The following is a 17,540-nucleotide window of genomic DNA, read 5'->3' as shown; positions in this document are numbered from 1 at the left end:
GAATATTCTACCCAAGTTTCTTTTTTTGTTTCAAATGCTACCGATTTTGAAAAACGAGATTAACTTAAGTGAATGGCAGAAAGGTATTAATAAATTCATTTGGGCAGGGAAAAAGCCAAGGGTTAAGTTTAAAATCATGCAAGACTTCCGTGAGAGAGGTGGACTCAAGGTACCGAATTTGAAATTATACTATGATGTGGTGGTTTTAACATTAATCAGTGATTGGGTAAATTTAACAAACCTTGAGATACTTCATTTGGAGGGATGGGATTTACTTTTTGGTTGGCATGCCTATTTAATATTTAATAAAAAAGTGGATCGGGCTTTTAAATCTCATATTATAAGAATCTCTTTACTTAGGGTTTGGAGAAAATATTATAAAAGTGATTTTAAAGTACCACTATGGGCTATACCATGGCATGCGATAGAAGGAATAAAAAGAGGTGTTAAAATGGACATGGTGTCTTATACACAGTTACTTAGATGGGATAGACAAAATTGGCAGTTAAAACTACTGGAAGAGTTAGTACATGAAAACATTACTTACTCTTGGTTTCAATATAGGCAATTAGTAGATAGATGGAAGATGGATCATAAGCTGGGTTTTCTCAGAGAAGATGAAAATCTTATTAAGCAAGTGAAGGATCAAAGACAAACTCATATTAAGAGAATTTATGGGGTTTTAGTGGAATTGGACTCAGGAACAGAATTAATTAAAGATTGTATGATCAGATGGGCGCAAAATTTTGGCGAACCAGTCCTACTGGATACCTGGGAAACCATTTGGGTGAGAAATGTTAAATTTACACAAGCACAGAATTTAAGGGAGAATTTCTACAAAATGTTTTATAGATGGCACCTTGACCCACAAAAAATGTCTTTTATGTACCCTGACCTACAGCCTAAATGTTGGAGATGTGGTTGTTTGGATGCCACCTATTATCATATTTGGTGGTTGTGCAGAAATATAAAAGCCTTTTGGATTAAGATATGGTGGAATATTCAGAGAATTTTTAGAAGGAGGGTAAAATTTACTCCACAATTATTTTTGTTAGGTATAGTTACGGATTGTGACACAAAGGAGGTTATATTGATGTTAAATTTGATCACAGCCGCAAGGCTGTTAGTAGCACAATATTGGAAGAAGGAATCTTTGCCTACTTTGCAGGAATGGTTTTTTAAAGTGTCTTATTTGGCGGAAATGGCAAAGATTTCGGCTTTTTTAAAAGAACAATCGCAAGAGAAATTTCTTGCTGTTTGGGATAAATGGATAAAGTTTATACAATTTAAATTGGGTATAAAAAAATACCATTTAGCTTTTTCATAACCTTTATTTTTATATATATATATATATCTTAGTGTTATACTCTTTTTTATATATATATATATATATATAACTTTTTTAATTTTTCTTAATTAAGCCTATATTCTGCTCTGGGAAGCTCCGGGGGGGGGAGGGAGTGGGTATTCTGGGGGGGGGTAGGGGAAGGGTTGTTTTGTTTCGTTTTGTTTCATTTCTTGTTTATGCTGTTGTTGTATTGTTATTTTTTTGTTTTTCTGTAAAAATTTATAAAAAATTTTCAATAAAAAAAAAAAAGAATTAGACTCTATTCAAGAGAGTCTATTCTATTGGCTTTCAAAAGCCAATAGAATAAAAGGGAGTAGCACAGCTAAGGAAAAGGGGGAAAAAAATGGTGGACTGCGTTGTTTGGTGACCCCCGTGAAATGGTCGTTCGACCCCAAATGGGGTCCCGACCCACAGGTTGAGAACCACTGCCTTATAGTGTCTTTAATTAAAGAAAATGAAGTGGACAAGTTGCAAAACAAAGTCCCAACTTTTTGCCACTATATTTAGAAAAATGCTTCAGGTTCCTCATAATACCTGCAGATATTAATATGAAATAAAAATTATGGGTTCTTGTATTAGGATTTTTTTTTTTTTTGTAAATGTGTTCATGGGATAGGGAATATTGAAGGTAAACTTAGAAAAGGATACATCCTGTGAGCTAGAAACTCTCGTGAAGAACCACCTCACCATTTTATCCTCATTTTATCCCTCATTAGCAGCCATTTTGTCTGAGTGTCCAGAATATGTTCTCAGATATGCCTTAGATTAATATTCAGGAGGTCAAGTTCTTGTATTAAAAGCTTGAGAAGATTTGGAGTCCGGGTTACATGAAGATATGACTATGAAACATTGCATTTTCTTTTGGATGAAACTGCTAGCTCTTGGTGATTAATTGTTCAGCCAAATGGAGGCTGTCTTGGGGTTTCAAGAACATTTTTTACTTACTTCTGCAGCTTAGGCTTCAGTTCTTTTCCCTGTAACTAATCAATATTTAATTAACTTAAATATAAGGCTGAGCTGAGTTCCTTTTCTTTGTCCCCTAGACGACCACAAGATGTCACTGTTGACAATACAATGAGTTTAGTTTGCAGTTGGAATAGCTATTTTTCCTGAAAAATGATGTGTTTTCAGAATCAAGTGTAATAAACTGTATAATCAGCTAAAATATGTAGGTCAGAGCAAAATTTCCCAAGGCTATCCTGAAGCTTCCAAACTGCAAGATTAGAGTGTTTTGCCGCATCATGTAAGTATATACATTCGGTGTTTCTCAACATTGGCAACTTTAAGACATGTAACCTTTGCTCCCAGGATAGCTGGCAGGGCAGTTCTGAGAGCTGAAGTCTATACAACTTAAATTTGCCAAGGCTGAGAAATACTGTTCTACGCAGAGCTCACCTGCAAAAAAATTTTTTTTTCCTAAATTAATATATTTTATCATATTTGTACACCTTAGATCAGTGGTCTCCAACCTTCCCAATTTGGTGGCCCAGCCCAGCGCAGGAGAAGCATGCCTTCCACTCTCATGAATGGAGCTTAGTGCGCAAGCAACAGGCACTCACGAGCGAAGGGCGCTTGTGCTTACACACAAAGCTCCACTCGCACAAGCAGAGGGCACTTCTTCACAAAACTCCATTTGCGCAAATGGAGCTTCTTGTGAGAGTGCAAGTGCCCTCTGCTCATGTGAGTGGAGCTTTGCACACAAGCAGAAGGTGCTTGCACTTGTGCGCAAAGCTCCACTCGCACGAGCAGTAGACACTTGTGCTTGTGCATGAAACTCTACTTGTGTGAGCAGAGGACACTTGTGCATGAAACTCTATTTGTGGAAATGGAGCTTCGCATGCAAGTGTAAGTTGTCATCTGCTCACTCGAGTGGAGCTTCGCGAGCGAGTGCTCTCCTCTCACATGAGTGGAGCTTCGCCCGTCAGCATAAGTGGTGTCCGCTCACATGAGTTGAGCTTCACACGCACGCTTTTTCTGCAGCCCAGTTGCGAACAGCCCACAGCCTAGGGGTTGGGGATCCCTGCCTTAGATCATGCTTCCTCCCTGTCCTTGCAGGGAGATGATCTAACAACTGGAAGAAACCAGACTGAATAATGTGGTGACCATAAAGATATGTCCAGTGGTAGGATTCAAATAATTTAATAACCAGCTCTCTGCCCTAATGACCATTTGAAATAGTACCTGTCACTTAAACGGTGCTTATTATATTAAAACACTAAACTAAGGTTTGATATATGAAATTGAAATTCTGCTATTTAAATTTAAATCATAGGTCTTGGTATAAAATAGGAAAGCCCATTCTGCTACAAAGAACTACATTAGAGTTTAATACATGAAATCACAGAACCCTTTAAGAGCTTTCCCACTCATCATTAGTTGCGCTCTATATAGCTAGACAGAAAAAAGTTCCAGAGCCAGAGCCACAGCTAATACTTGGTGGCCTCACTCCCTTTCCCATATGCACCAATCAGGAAACCAGAGAGATGAAGCCTCTATTCCTGAAATCACCTCTGAGAAGAACTACCTAGTTTCCCCCTGAGTGACATGATCCAAGGCGCTGCACCTCCATTTAGTTTCTGTTGCTCCTCTCGGACTTTTGGGGAGGGTTTTTCCCCCCTGCCTGGAAGGAAGTTGAACAAAAACTTGACGTGTTCTGGAAAACACAGATTTATCATAACCAGCTTGCCGAACTCAACAAAAAATTAGGTATCGGTTCTGCTGAACCGGTGCGAACTGGCTGAATCCCACTACAGGATATGGCCATGTCTTACCATAAAGATTTTCTATTGCCTTTTCCCAAAATGATTTTTGGACATTCCAGATGACTAAGTCTGACAGCACTAGACAACTCTTAACCATGTCTGCTCTTGAATAACTTTTTTGATGTGGGACCAGACAACTTTAATGGTATTGTTCATCACCCCTATTCAGCTGTATATGAGTTCTGGCCAGGTAGAAAATATTAATGTACATCTGTTAACAATCACCTGATCCCACAAATGTATATTCATATAAATTCTTGTTGGGGATTATATCATTACTTTATTTATTTTGGAGTCAACATTATAAGGCTGTTAATCAATTAAGTCAATGGTTCCCAGCCTTCTCCTTAATGTGAACCATTAATCATCATCACATGTTTTTGCAGACACCGCCTAAGCACATTTGGCTGAGAGGAGTCAGATTTGAACATTAAGAGGCAATAAACTGCAGCTATTGCTAAGCATTTATTATGGCCACTTGCAAACATATTGTATTCAGTGCAGTACATTCACTACTGGAGTTTCTAGGAAAAATTACATTGAGATTCAGATAACTTCAGGCAGTGGCACTCCACCAGATGAGCCAGACCAGAAAATCAACTCCACAGGAAGGCTAAAACTATGTTTATTGGCTATAATAACAAAATATTGCTAGTCTGATTATAGCAATAGAATGGAATGGAATGGAATAGACCTGGAAGGGACCTTGGAGGTCTTCTATCTAGTCCAACCCCCTGCTCAGGCAGGAGAACCTATACCATCTCAGACAAGTGAATGTCTAGCTTCTTTTAAAAAATCTCCAGTGATGGAGCGCTCATGATTTCTGGGGACAATCTCTTCCACTGGTTAATTGTCCTCACTATCAGGAAGTTTCTTCTTAATTCCAGGTTGCTTCTCTCTTTGTTCAGTTTCCAACCATTGTTTCTTGTCCTGCCCTCTGGTGCTTTGGTGAATAATGTGACCCCCCCTCTTCTTTGTGGCAGCCCCTCAAATACTGGAATACTGCTATCATGTCTCCCCTATTTCTTCTTTTCTTTAGACCAGCCAAACCCAAGTTGTGCAGCCATTCTTCATATGTTTTAGTCTCCAAGCCTTTGATCATCTTAGTTGTTCTTCTCTGAAATTTTTCCAAACTCTCAACATCTTTTTTGTGATATGGTGACCAATATTGGCTGCAGTATTCCAGGTGTGGTCTTACTAGGGTTTTATAAACCGGTACTAATACTTTGCGTGATCTTGATTCTATGCCTCTGTTTATACAATCAAGGATTGTATTAACTTTTTTGGCTGCTGCTGCACACTACTGCTTCATGGTTAAGTGATCGTCCACTAGGACTGCAAGATTCCTCTCACAGTTACTGTTTTTAAGCCAGGTCTTGCCCAATCTGTACTCGTACTTTTGTTTTTTCCTACCTACAATTTGTATCTATCAGTCCATTCCATTGATGGGTTTCATCCCACCAGGTTTCTGTAATGCCAACTATGTCATATCCTCCCCTGTGTACTATTGCTTCTAGTTCACCCTGTTTGTTCCCCAAGCTTTGAGCATTTGTAAATAAGCATTTAAGACTTTTATGCCTGTTTGTGGACTTGTTTCCTGCATCTCCTGATTGTTGTTTGGGTTTTTCTTTTTTCTCGTCTCTGCCTACCTCATTGTTTGATTTGTTTTCTTGGGATTCATGATTGGTTTTGGATTTTAGAGATTCTAATGATTGGTCATACTCCCTCTTCAATTTTAGTTTAAAGTGCTTCTGATGAGTTGGGCCAGTCTTTTTCCGAGTATATTTTCCCCTGTTTTTGTGAGGTGCAGCCCATCCCTTGCCTGTAACTACTTTTTTTCTTCCAAACATCTACTTTTTTTGAATCAACCAAGTATTGTTCTATTAGTTGTAGGAATTGACCAAGTGGCTTCCTTTCCAAACTTAATGCTGTAGACTGAGGCCGTGTGGCAGAATGACTGGCCCAAAGTCACCAAACCAACTTCCATGCGAAAGACAGGACTAGAACTCAGAGCCTCCTAGTTTCTAGTTGTGTACCTTAACACCTAGATCAAACTGGTTCTCTCTCTCTCTCTCTTTTTTGTATAACATCTGGGTTGCAAAAGTAAATCAGACAATCACTAGCTAACACCAAAAAATTAGCTTTCAGTGTTTCTTTGCTGCCAACTAATTGTCTCTGCAACCTAAGTATCGTAATACTGTAATCTGTACACTGAAATCTTTTGTACATAACTCTAGAGATGTCTTTGTTGTCGGTTGTAGTTCAATAGCTACAGCCTTTGTTCAAAATATAGCAGTCAAAGTTTTACTTGGTTTTCTGGGACACTACGCTGCCAATTTTGCAAAGTGTGTGTTGGATAGATTCATTTTTCAATTTTTGTAGCCTTCAACAGCCTAGGATTCAAATATCAAGTTTTCAAAGGGCTGCTTTAATTTGAATTTAAAATCTTTTTGTGGTTTTATTTTTTATGATAAATGTTATTGTTTTGTTTTGCTTTAATTTGCATGGTAAGCAGCCCTGGGATAAATAATATGAAATGCAGTTTGCAACGTTCTTAAATAAGTATCAGCTACTGAGTAAACATTCTTAGTTTGTCCCTCTACAAAGCAGCATTATTTTCAGCTGCCCCAAAGCTTTTGCTTTTATAACCATAAATGGTTATTCTATTTTGTTTGATTTCTCTGTCAAAAGTAGATGAGACCTCAACAATATTGATTTAAAGATTCTGCAGATGGTGGGTAGCTGCATGTGAACATGTAATATTATCTTTTATTGCATAGTTACAACCAGTAGCTTTAAAAGCAGAACAAAAATACAATTTTTTTTAAAAAAATGTTTGTGATTATTAATATAAAGATCACTCGGGAGACAGGAAAGGATAGGAATGATCACAATTAATCGGTGGTAAATTGGAGTAGTTCCTCTAATTAACAGTCGTGCTACAGCCCTGTTACTGATTCTACATTAATAGATTATTATTTCATCGTCCTTTCCTCTAGAGCAGTAATCCCCAACACCCGGGCTGTGGCCCATCTCTGGGCCTTGAGCCATTTGGAACCTGTTTGCAGAAGTGGTGGGCGGGCACGCATGTGTGCATCCCCCCACTTGCACAAACAGCAGGCGAGCGTGTGCATGCTCCATTTGTGGAAGCAGTGGGCGGCGTGCCCATGTGCCCACTCCTCACACGTAACCATCCCGTCTCCCTTCCCTCCCCGCTGGCCCACAAAGCTGAAAAAGTTGGGGACTCTGCTCTAGAGCAGTCTTTGTCAACCTTAGCAATTTTAAGATGAGTGGAATTAGGGTTTCCTTCACAGAAAAATGAACTGAGAGGGATCAAAAAGATGTATGCCATGGCCTACCATATTCTTGGCACTTTGCTACTAAATTTTGGTCTACCTAGTTATCTTTCTTCATTATTTTATTTAAGAGGACAGACATCAATCCTTTTTTTAATTATTATGTGAACCACAATGTAATATTTAACTTCTAATCATCTTTTCTAAGCATCATCATTTTGCCTGTCAGATCACTTTTTATACATGGACTGATTCCAACATGCATGCATATATTTTGATTCTATGTGTACACATAATTGGAAGACCAGTCTGTACCTACAATCATTGAGATGATTTACAAAAACTAATAATTTCTGTAGCAAGCTTCAGTGACCACAGAAAAGCTGGGAAGAGAGTGTACGTGTGTTCCCCAAAACTGCCCACCCCTTCATTAGTTTTTTCCCCCAAACATCTGCTCAGCCATTCATTGAGTTGGTCAAACTTAGATTACATGCATTGACTGTATTATACCTGAGCCAATCCACTGATGTGGAATTGCAACTTAGTAATATTAGTTTTATTCTTCTTACTATTAATTTGCCTTGTTCTTGTCTCCATAGGCAAAGTTGTGTATGGTGAGCCTATAGCTGCAAGCCTTTGTACAGATGGCACTCACTATTGGCATAAGGACTGGTCTTGGGCGGCAGCTCACGTCATGGCTCCTCCGCTGAGGCCTGATGCTTCCACTCCAGACTTCCTCATGAATCTTCTAGCAAAGTAAAAAAGTTCAGCATTCACAAGAGCCCTTTAATAAACGGGCCCTAAGTGGCTGTTAAAACCAACATAAACAAAAAGGCAAAATACAGTAATGTGTTTCGATGGATTTTGAAGGAAAAATGTAAAAAATGTGAAAAGGACTTTTAATGTTCCTTTTGGGGAAAATAATTATGTTTCTGGTGTGTGTGTGTGTGTATACACATACACATACACACACACATATATACATACATACATACATACATACATACATACATACATACATACATATATATGTATATGTCACCTCTAGTATGGTTTTCCCAGTTTGCTTGGAAACAGCTAAATATTGAATAAAAGTCATACAGCTTATTTTGAGAGGATATCATGGATCCTTTCAGAAAATAGCTCATTTTGGAAGGGAAACTTCACCAATCACCAAGATAAAAATGAAAGTGTCCTTTGAGTCAAGCTTGATCTTAGAGACATATCCATGTTGTTTACTTAGCAAAACTATAGAAATGATTTGCCACTGCTGTATCCTGAGATGTTTTTCAACTTCCCATCTAGCTTCAGTACAGGTTTTTCTTTGTGACATTCCAGGCAAATAATAACCAGGTCTAATCCTGCTTAGCTTTTCCACATCAGCCCCTTGGTGAGCTATTGCCCTCTAGATGGCCATATTGTAACAAGTCTCTATTTACTAGGGGCCAATTTCAATAGGTTGCTTTCTTCTTCCTTCTCTCCTTTTCTAGCCTGACTCCAGCTTCCTCCTAATTTGTCCAGCTTATCTTGGTCAATTTCCAACTATTTGGAACATTTCCATAGAACGCATTGGACTGCAGCCACTTATCATATCTATTTCCTGAAAGGATTATGTGGCTCCAAGGCATTGATACCCTTTATACTGCAGTGTTCCAGGTTTCCTTTCATTGGTTAATGAAAGGAATTTAAATCTGCCCCCCTCAAAATAGTACAGGTAGTTCTCTACTTACGAACACTACTGAGCCCTAAATTTCCATGGCTAAGTGAGACAGTTAGGTGAGTTTTGCCCCATTTGATGACCTTTCTTGCCACCGTTGTTAAGTGAATCACTGCAGTTGTTAAGTTAGTAAAGTGAATTTAGTTTCCCCATTGACTTTGCTTGCTAGAAGGTCATAAAAAGTGATTCCATGACCTCGGCATATGCAACCATCATAAATACGAGTCAAGCCAAGCATCTGAATTTTGATCATAGGACGCTATAACAATCGTAAGTGGGAAAACCGTCATAAGTATTTTTTCAGTGCCATTGTAACTTTGAACACTAAATAAACTGTTGTAAATTGAGGACTACCTGGACTACAGTAGAATGATGACTCTAGTGCCACTAGGGAGCAATATCATCTTGGGAAGCAATAAATGAGGGCTATCAATATCTGAGGAGCTTCCTGAGGTGGTTGAATAGCACAGGGGTAGGCAACCTTGGCTCTTTTATGACTCATGGACTTCAACTCCCAGAATTCCTGACTCAGGAATTCTGGGAGTTGAAGTCCACGAGTCATAAAATAAACCTGGTCTAGCAGAACTTTATTTTCATTGATCTTATGCCATTGTTCCAACTAATTTAGGGGTATAGTTGAATACAAGCTGATATCTCCACAAATAGGGTTTTATTGGTTTAACCTGAAGATGATGTGATTTCTTTATAGGTCGTTCATTTTTTATTTTCTTTCCATTTTCAGCACATTTCTTGTTACTTAAATGTTTTTAAGATTTAAACAATGAAGCAAGTAGGATGTATATTCATAATTGGAATTATCTTGCCCTTTATGCCACTTCAGTAATAGTACTTCTTTTACCTTATTTTTTGAAGTGGTGACTTGTCTGTGACTGGAACAGATAACTGTACGTTTGATATCTGCCAGAAGGCTATGGGAAAAAATAATTTCACGAAGATCCCAAATGGAGTGAATGGAGTAGAAGACCGGATGTCTGTAATCTGGGAAAAAGGAGTGGTAAGTGGGATTTCAATTCATTCTCTAATACAATGGTAAAGACAAGAACAAAGTGTCCTCATTAAAGCAGCTACATTTTTCCCTAGTATTCCATGCTTGCCATTTCAACTATGGTGAAGCCCCAACAAAAGACATGCTTAACTTCAGGGGCTGCAGAAAGGTGCTTCATGAGCACCCTCTGGATGCACTAAAATATTTTTTTCCCTTTTAAATCTAAAGCATGTGCATGCACTCTCAAAAATGGTTGCTCCTTTCTCTAGCTTTCTGATCTGAACTAAATTCTTTCAAAGGTATGGCTTGAATAGATAATTATCATTGATTTCTCTTTCCTGGAAGATAGAAGTTCTTTACTGTACTTATTTTGGTAATATTTCTGATTTGACTATATAAATTGCTCTGAGTTGCTCTTGATACCTGGAAATGGCACCTGGAAATGATCTCGACTATGACAGGTAAATTCTTAGAATTAGCTGCCTGGAAAGAACATTAGAACTCCAACTTTCTACAAGCTCTGTTGTTAGAGAAAAAGTGAGTTTTACATAAATCCAAGGAACTGGGGTTAATATAAATGTTTGTGTTGCGTCCTTGGCGGGAAAACAGACACGAGAAACAGCTGGAGTTCTCAGGTTCTTTTATTCAGCGTTCAGCTTACAGGAAGATGGCTTCAGCTCAGCCCAAACGCCTCACAGCCTCTTATATAGGCAACTCCCGGGTAAATGGGTTACTTTTCCCGCGCCAGCACCCGCGCATGCGCACGGCGCTGGCGACAGCCTGTCTGGTCCCGGGCAGCTTTGCACCTGCCCGGGACTGCCTGCAAACGCCCGAGCCGTTTGCAAGGCTCGGGACATAACACCCCTTTCCCCCGGGCTAAAACTACTATCAACATACAACATTTATTTTACACGACAATTTGCTCCCCAGTGTTCCCACTGTTTACTGGCTTTTGTCTTGCCAACAATGTTATGTAATCTTCTAGGTACTTAGGAGATTTCTTTGCTCTCTGTGACCTTCTTAGCTCTGGGTTACTGGCATAAGTCCCCTGACTGGAGGGAGGCGTGAGCCTGTTCTCTCTACTGTGCCCTGGTGTCTTCCAAGGACTGTGCCCCGATGCCTGGCCTGCTTGCTTGCCCACCGGGCTCGTCAGGCCAGGGCTTCTGTTGCTTTGTGACCTGGTTGTCCTACCTAGCTGTAGACCCTCAGGCCCCTTGAAGTGATAGCCACTGCTGGGCGTCTCTGTAGAACCCCCTAGGTCAGTCCAAGACCTGTCAGGAGGCTGTCTATTCCCTGAACCCCATTCTGTGTTTGGGCTCGTGTGGGTTTCTGTACTCTCCCAAAACTCAGGTGTCCCCTGATTTGTGCTAGGGGTGTTGTAGTCGGGACTTGGTTCCTCGACTAGCTCTGTGTATGTTTGACCCCCTGTAGGATTTGGGGTAAGGTCAGGCCAACCTTGGGCATTGTGTGCCAGCTCTCTTGCGGGGAATGATTTGTTGGGATGCCCCCGGGTATCCTCCGTTGCTGGAGTGCTGTGTGCTGTGTGTGGAAAGTGAGTATGCCCCCGGGGTAACTCCCTGGCTGGAGTAGGCGTGAGTGCCTGTTGTGTGGGTAAGCTCCAAGACTTCCTTTTCGGAGCAATTGCAGAACCTTGGGACGAGCCGTTTGTGGCTCCCTCAGTGGCGATGGGCAGTAGCTCTTGCCCTTCCCTTTGCTCCAAAGGGTCCCCCTCCCCCCCTGGAAAAGACCCAGGAGTTTCAGCAGAAAAGTCCCGCCTAGAGCGGAGTTGGTCGATGTGCCGACGCAGGACACGACCGTTGTCCAGGGCAACCTCGTAGGAGAGAGGACCTGTGATCCTGGACACAGAAGCGGGGACCCATGTATGACCAGGCCCGTAATTGCGAGCCCAAACCGGGGCACCCACAAGTAGTTGTCTAGGTGCCCTAGGATGTGAGGTAGATGAAGGCAGTCTGTCCGGATGCAACCGGTCAAGTCTCGTAGTAAGTTGGCGCCCCCAACGAAGTTCAGCTGGACTTCTCCCTGTAGAAGTGGACGGTGTGGTGCGATAAGAAAGGAGAAAGTCAGCCAACCTGTGATGCCAGTCCCCGTAGGTGAGTCTCTTCAAGGCGTCCTTTGCGATGCGCACCATGCGTTCAGCCATACCGTTGGTGGATGGGTGAAAAGGCGCAGATGTGGCATGACGAATCAGGTTTGCCTGTAAGAAAGCTTGGAATTCGGAGGAGGTGAATTGAGGGCCGTTGTCAGACACAATGACATCTGGCAGCCCGTGTGCAGCAAAAATCCCCCTCAGTACCTGAATAGTCTTTGCAGTGGTGGTGGACGAGACAGGCACAACCTCAAGCCATTTTGAATGGCTGTCAACAAGGACCAAGAAGAACTGGCCCTGAAAGGGCCCAGCGTAGTCAATGTGCACCCTAGACCATGGGGACTGTGTTTCCTCCCATTTATGCACAGGAGCTTGGGGCATCTCTGGGCGAGATCGTTGGCACATGTGGCATGCGTGTACCTTAGCCTCAATATCTTTATCTAAAGCAGGCCACCACAAGTGGCTGCGTGCAAGAGCCTTCATGCGAACAATGCCAGGATGACCCTCGTGGAGGGATTCTAAGACCCTAGTCCTCATTGAGGTGGGAATGACAACTCTGTTTCCCCAAAGCAAACAACCCTGAGAAAGGGACAATTCGTTCCTTTTGGACCAGAAACTCTGAAACTCAGGACTAGGGCAGTGCTCAGGCCACCCGGACAGGACCCAGGAGCGGACACGTGAAAGTGTGTGATCTGTACCTGTTTCAGCGGTAACATCCCTGGCACTAAGAGGAAGCTCGGGCAAGGCTTGGATTGATAGAATGTTGACAGCTGGCGCGGGGTCAGCTTCTACTACTGGCAGAGGCAACCTACTGAGGCCATCAGCATGGCCCATTTCTTTCCCAGGCTTGTGGAGTAATGAAAAATCATATGCAGACAAAAAAATAGACCACCTAAGCATTCTAGGGGAAATGATGTGGGGAGTCTGCTTACGTGTGGTAAACAGTCCCAGCAGAGGCTTATGGTCAGTGAAGACCGTGAAATGCCTGCCATATAGAAAATCGTGGAATTTTTTAATTCCAGCAACAACAGCCAGAGCCTCCCTGTCTATCTGAGCGTAGTTGCGCTCGGCAGAAGACAATGTTCTGGAGTAGTATGCAATAGGAACCTGAGTTCCATCAGACCTGAGGTGACTCAGGACAGCTCCAACCCCGTAGGGGGATGCATCACAAGCGATGCACACAGGAAGAGACTCGTTGAAATGTGCAAGAACACTGTTAGAAGTGAGCAAGGCCTTGACTTCTTTAAAGCAAGCCTCATGTGCTTGTGACCACAGCCACACAGCTTGTTTGTCTAGTAGCCTGTGAAGAGGCTCAGCTACACTAGCTTTATGTGGAAGAAAAGAATTGTAGAAATTCAGGAGGCCTAAGAAGGCCTGAAGTTCGGCCTTAGACTTTGGCCTGGGTGCTTCTAAAATAGCAGTTAGTTTGGATTCAGCAGGATGAATCCCAGCAGCATCAATTTTGAATCCCAGAAATTCAGTAGAAGGCACCCCAATCTTGCATTTGTCTTTTCTGAGCTTAAGGCCTGATTTCCTGAATCTTAACAGGACAGCCCTAAGCCTTTCAGCTAGAATGTGTGTGGAGTCTCCTGCAATCAAGACATCGTCAAAGTAGGGCAGACCCCTGGTATACCTCGTAGTGTGTTTTCCATTACGCTTTGGAAAATCCCAGGAGCGACATTCACTCCAAACTGCAGCCTTTTTACCTTAAAGGCTCCCCTGTGGGTCACAATAGTCTGAGCTATGGCAGCATCATCATCAACAGGCAGCTGTTGATATGCTTGAGCTAGGTCAAGCTTTGCAAAAACACGCCCCCCCTTGAGAGAGGCCAGGATGTGACTGACCACAGGAACAGGATAGGCATGTTGCTGCAATGCCTTATTGAGTGTGCATTTGTAATCAGCACAAATGCGAATGTCCCCATTTGCCTTTAGAGGCGTGACAATGGGGGTCTCCCATGGGCTGGAATCAACAGGTTCTAGGATTCCTTGTTGGATTAGTTTGTCTAATTCAGTGTCAATCTTACTTTTTAAAGCAAAAGGGACCCTTCTTGCTTTAATCCTAATGGGAGTGACAGTGGGGTCTAGCTTTAAGGACACAGGTGGTCCTTTGAATGTGCCCAGCTGGGGGCTGAAAACATCTGCAAATTCCTTGCAGACTTCCTGTAGGTCGAGTGTTTGTAAGCTGTTGAGTCCTGTGACGTGTATCCCAGGGCCTCAAACCAATCGAGTCCTATGAGACTCGTTCTTTCACCCCCTACTACTAACAAGTCTAGTGGACCTTCAAAACTCTTGTATTGCACGTTAAGGGTGGCCTCCCCCTAAACACACACTCTTGAGTTCTGAAAATCAGTTAATACAATATCAGAAGGCCTTAACTTGGCCTTAGTCCCACTACTGGAACAAATCTTCCTAAATGTATGCAATGAAATGATGGAAAGGGCGGACCCTGTGTCTAGTTCCATAGATAATGGAACCCCTTGTAGCTTCACGTTGAGTGACAGCTTTTTCTTCATGGGCTTGTGTGTGCCTGTCCTACAAATGTTTCTACGCGAAGCGCAAAAACCTACCCTATTCTGGCTGGGGACTCTGGTACCCTTCAGGCGTTCTTCTTGAGGTTGTGCCTTTCGTCGGCCCAGACACACAGCTGCAATGTGCCCTTGTTTGCCGCATGCCCGGCAGGTAGCGGAGCGGAACTTGCAGTCGGTTCTCCTGTGGCGACCTCCACAGCCGATGCACTTGAGCGGAGCTGAAGAGCTTTCCTTCTGATTTTCTCCCTTCGCGGGGTGTAGACGGTCGACTTCTTCGTCCGGATCCTCCTCGGAGTTTCGTCGGACGTCTTCTTGGTGCACGGACGCACCCTCTGCACTGCTTCTGATCGGCCGCATGTTCTTGACGGCGCCGCCTGCTGCTTCTTCCGCGGTGGCTTCCCTTAAAGCGTCTTGGAAGGATAATTCTTCCTTAGCGAAAAGTCTCTGTTGTAGCTCTCGATGCCTCAACCCGCACACGAATCGGTCCCTCAGTCGTTCCTCGAGGTCCTTGAACTCGCAGGGCTTGGCGGCCTTCCGTAACGCGGCGATGTATTCCTTGGCTGACTCCCCGGACCGTTGATCCCTCTGCTCGAAGGTGTGGCGCCATGAGATAACGGACACCTTGGGGTGGAAGTGGTCCTTCAGCAGCTTCTTCAGGTCTGCGTAGCTTACAGACTCTACTGGAACAGGTGCTGCAAGGTTTTCTGCGATTTCGAAGGCGTCTTGGCCGCAAGCGCAAAGCAGGGTGGCAGCCTTCAAGCTATCTTCCCTCACTTGGTTTGCCTTGAAGTAGTTCTCCATTCTGGATACGTAGGACTCCCACCGCTCTGGATGTGAGACGTCGAATTCCGCAAGCCTTCCGATTTTCGCCATCTTCGGATCTTCAGGAGACGGGTCTATCAGCCAGCCTACCCCCGAATGCGCACTGGATTGGCGGGCAGCTGCTGAGTCAACACCGTTCCTCTTCCGCCGCTCAGGACTCCTTGGGTAAGCTTACACTTTTTCCTTTCCAGGTAGTGCAAGGCATCCCACCCTCGTCGCCAGTGTTGCGTCCTTGGCGGGAAAACAGACACGAGAAGCAGCTGGAGTTCTCAGTTCTTTTATTCAGCGTTCAGCTTACAGGAAGATGGCTTCAGCTCAGCCCAAACGCCTCACAGCCTCTTATATAGGCAACTCCCGGGTAAATGGGTTACTTTTCCCGCGCCAGCACCCGCGCATGCGCACGGCGCTGGCGACAGCCTGTCTGGTCCCGGGCAGCTTTGCACCTGCCCGGGACTGCCTGCAAACGCCCGAGCCGTTTGCAAGGCTCGGGACATAACAGTTTGTCCTAGATGCTTAAATATATTTCTATCATTATGTCCTTTCTTAATCCTTAACATCTAGCTAGATCAAGCTAAGTCACTTTAAATGCCTTTTAAGAATACAAGTAGGATAAAATATTCTAAATAACTAGATCATTGTCTACTAAGGCTACTCAAATATAGATTTTGAGCAAGGAGATAAAAAGAGTTTTAAAATAGACATAAGAATTCAATCTGGATTGGGACCTTTGTGGGATTAAAGAGGATTCAGTTATTTGATAATGTCTTTATTCTTGTCCCATTATCAATAGGAATGTCATCTTTCTATACACCAAAAGGGAACATCTCATTTGTACTACTGAAAGTTATTCTTCAAATACAGTTAATAATTATAAGGAACCAAATCAGTTCCATAGCAGAAGAGTAAAAACCTTTTTACCCGCTTGGAATTGAGTTCCTATATGTGTTTTTACTTTAAATATGCACAGGATGGCTAAATTTGAGAGTAATCTAGTATTTGATTTGCACCTAAGTTCCACCTTTTAAGAAACGGCGAGAGCTTTCTTGACAGCATATGCAAAATTATTGAAGCAATTTATATTAATATCCATCAAATTTAGAACCTTAGCAATTCATTTAGGCAAGCTTTCTGTTTAGGCAGGAATTTTATCTATAATATACATATTCAGTTTTGCTGATTGCTACAGTTCCTTTCTCTATATTTTCTCTAAATTATTGCCACCTTTGAAAAGACTTCTTTTGGTTTTATTTATTTATTGGGCTCCCACTTCAGGATTATTATAGTGATAAGCTGTATGAATTTTAAGAATGTGTGCAGGTTTCGTGTACTGTATTAATCTGTTTGATTTCCCTGAAGCCAAATACCAAACAGTTATTTTAATTTATCCAGGTTATAAATTTGGAGCTGTTTCCAAACTATGTGCTTCTCTTAGAAAATTATTACCTTGGTGCTATGTTTTTGATTAGCTGTTGGGAGTTGAAATTTGATGTCTTGAAATATTCTGTCCAGGACCAGATGATCAATACAAAGGTGGTGTCAAAAATTCCAAAGTGGCAACCATAAATATACAATTAAAGCTGTGCTCCCTTTTTATGGACATGAAAATGAGTGGAGTCCTGACTGCTTGGCCGTGGCTGCCATCTTTACTTTTTTTTTTTTACACCCCCACCACACTGTGAAAGTCCTGGTACAGTACCTTTGGTATATGGGAATTATTTTCCCCAGATTAGGAACTGTATTTATATATATATATATATATATATATATATATATATATATATATATATATATATATATACATACAGGTAGTCCTTGACTTACAACAGTTCATTTAGTGACCGTTCAAAGTTACAACAGCACTGAAAAAAGAGACCTATGAGTGTTTTCACACTTACTACCATTGTAGCATCCCCATGGTCATGTGATCAAAATTCAGATGCTTGTCAACTGAC

General features: G+C 42.2%; 1 protein-coding gene across 1 annotated transcript in view; it reads left to right on the top strand.

The window, feature by feature from the left end:
* DPYS (dihydropyrimidinase) overlaps positions 1 to 17,540 on the top strand; it is a 49,723-nt gene that overhangs the window by 12,008 nt on the left and 20,175 nt on the right. The window contains exons 5-6 of the mRNA XM_039328923.1: positions 8,006 to 8,162; positions 9,997 to 10,138. Coding sequence (XP_039184857.1) covers positions 8,006 to 8,162; positions 9,997 to 10,138 — 299 coding nt within the window. The remainder of the gene's footprint in view (positions 1 to 8,005; positions 8,163 to 9,996; positions 10,139 to 17,540) is intronic.

The sequence above is a fragment of the Crotalus tigris genome, unplaced genomic scaffold, assembly GCF_016545835.1.
Source record: "Crotalus tigris isolate CLP2741 ecotype Arizona unplaced genomic scaffold, ASM1654583v1 scf7180000024384.25900115:4084858, whole genome shotgun sequence".
Taxonomy (NCBI): Eukaryota; Metazoa; Chordata; class Lepidosauria; order Squamata; family Viperidae; genus Crotalus; species Crotalus tigris.
Note: the sequence above shows the minus strand (reverse complement) of the source record. Positions and strands in the feature narration are given on the sequence as shown.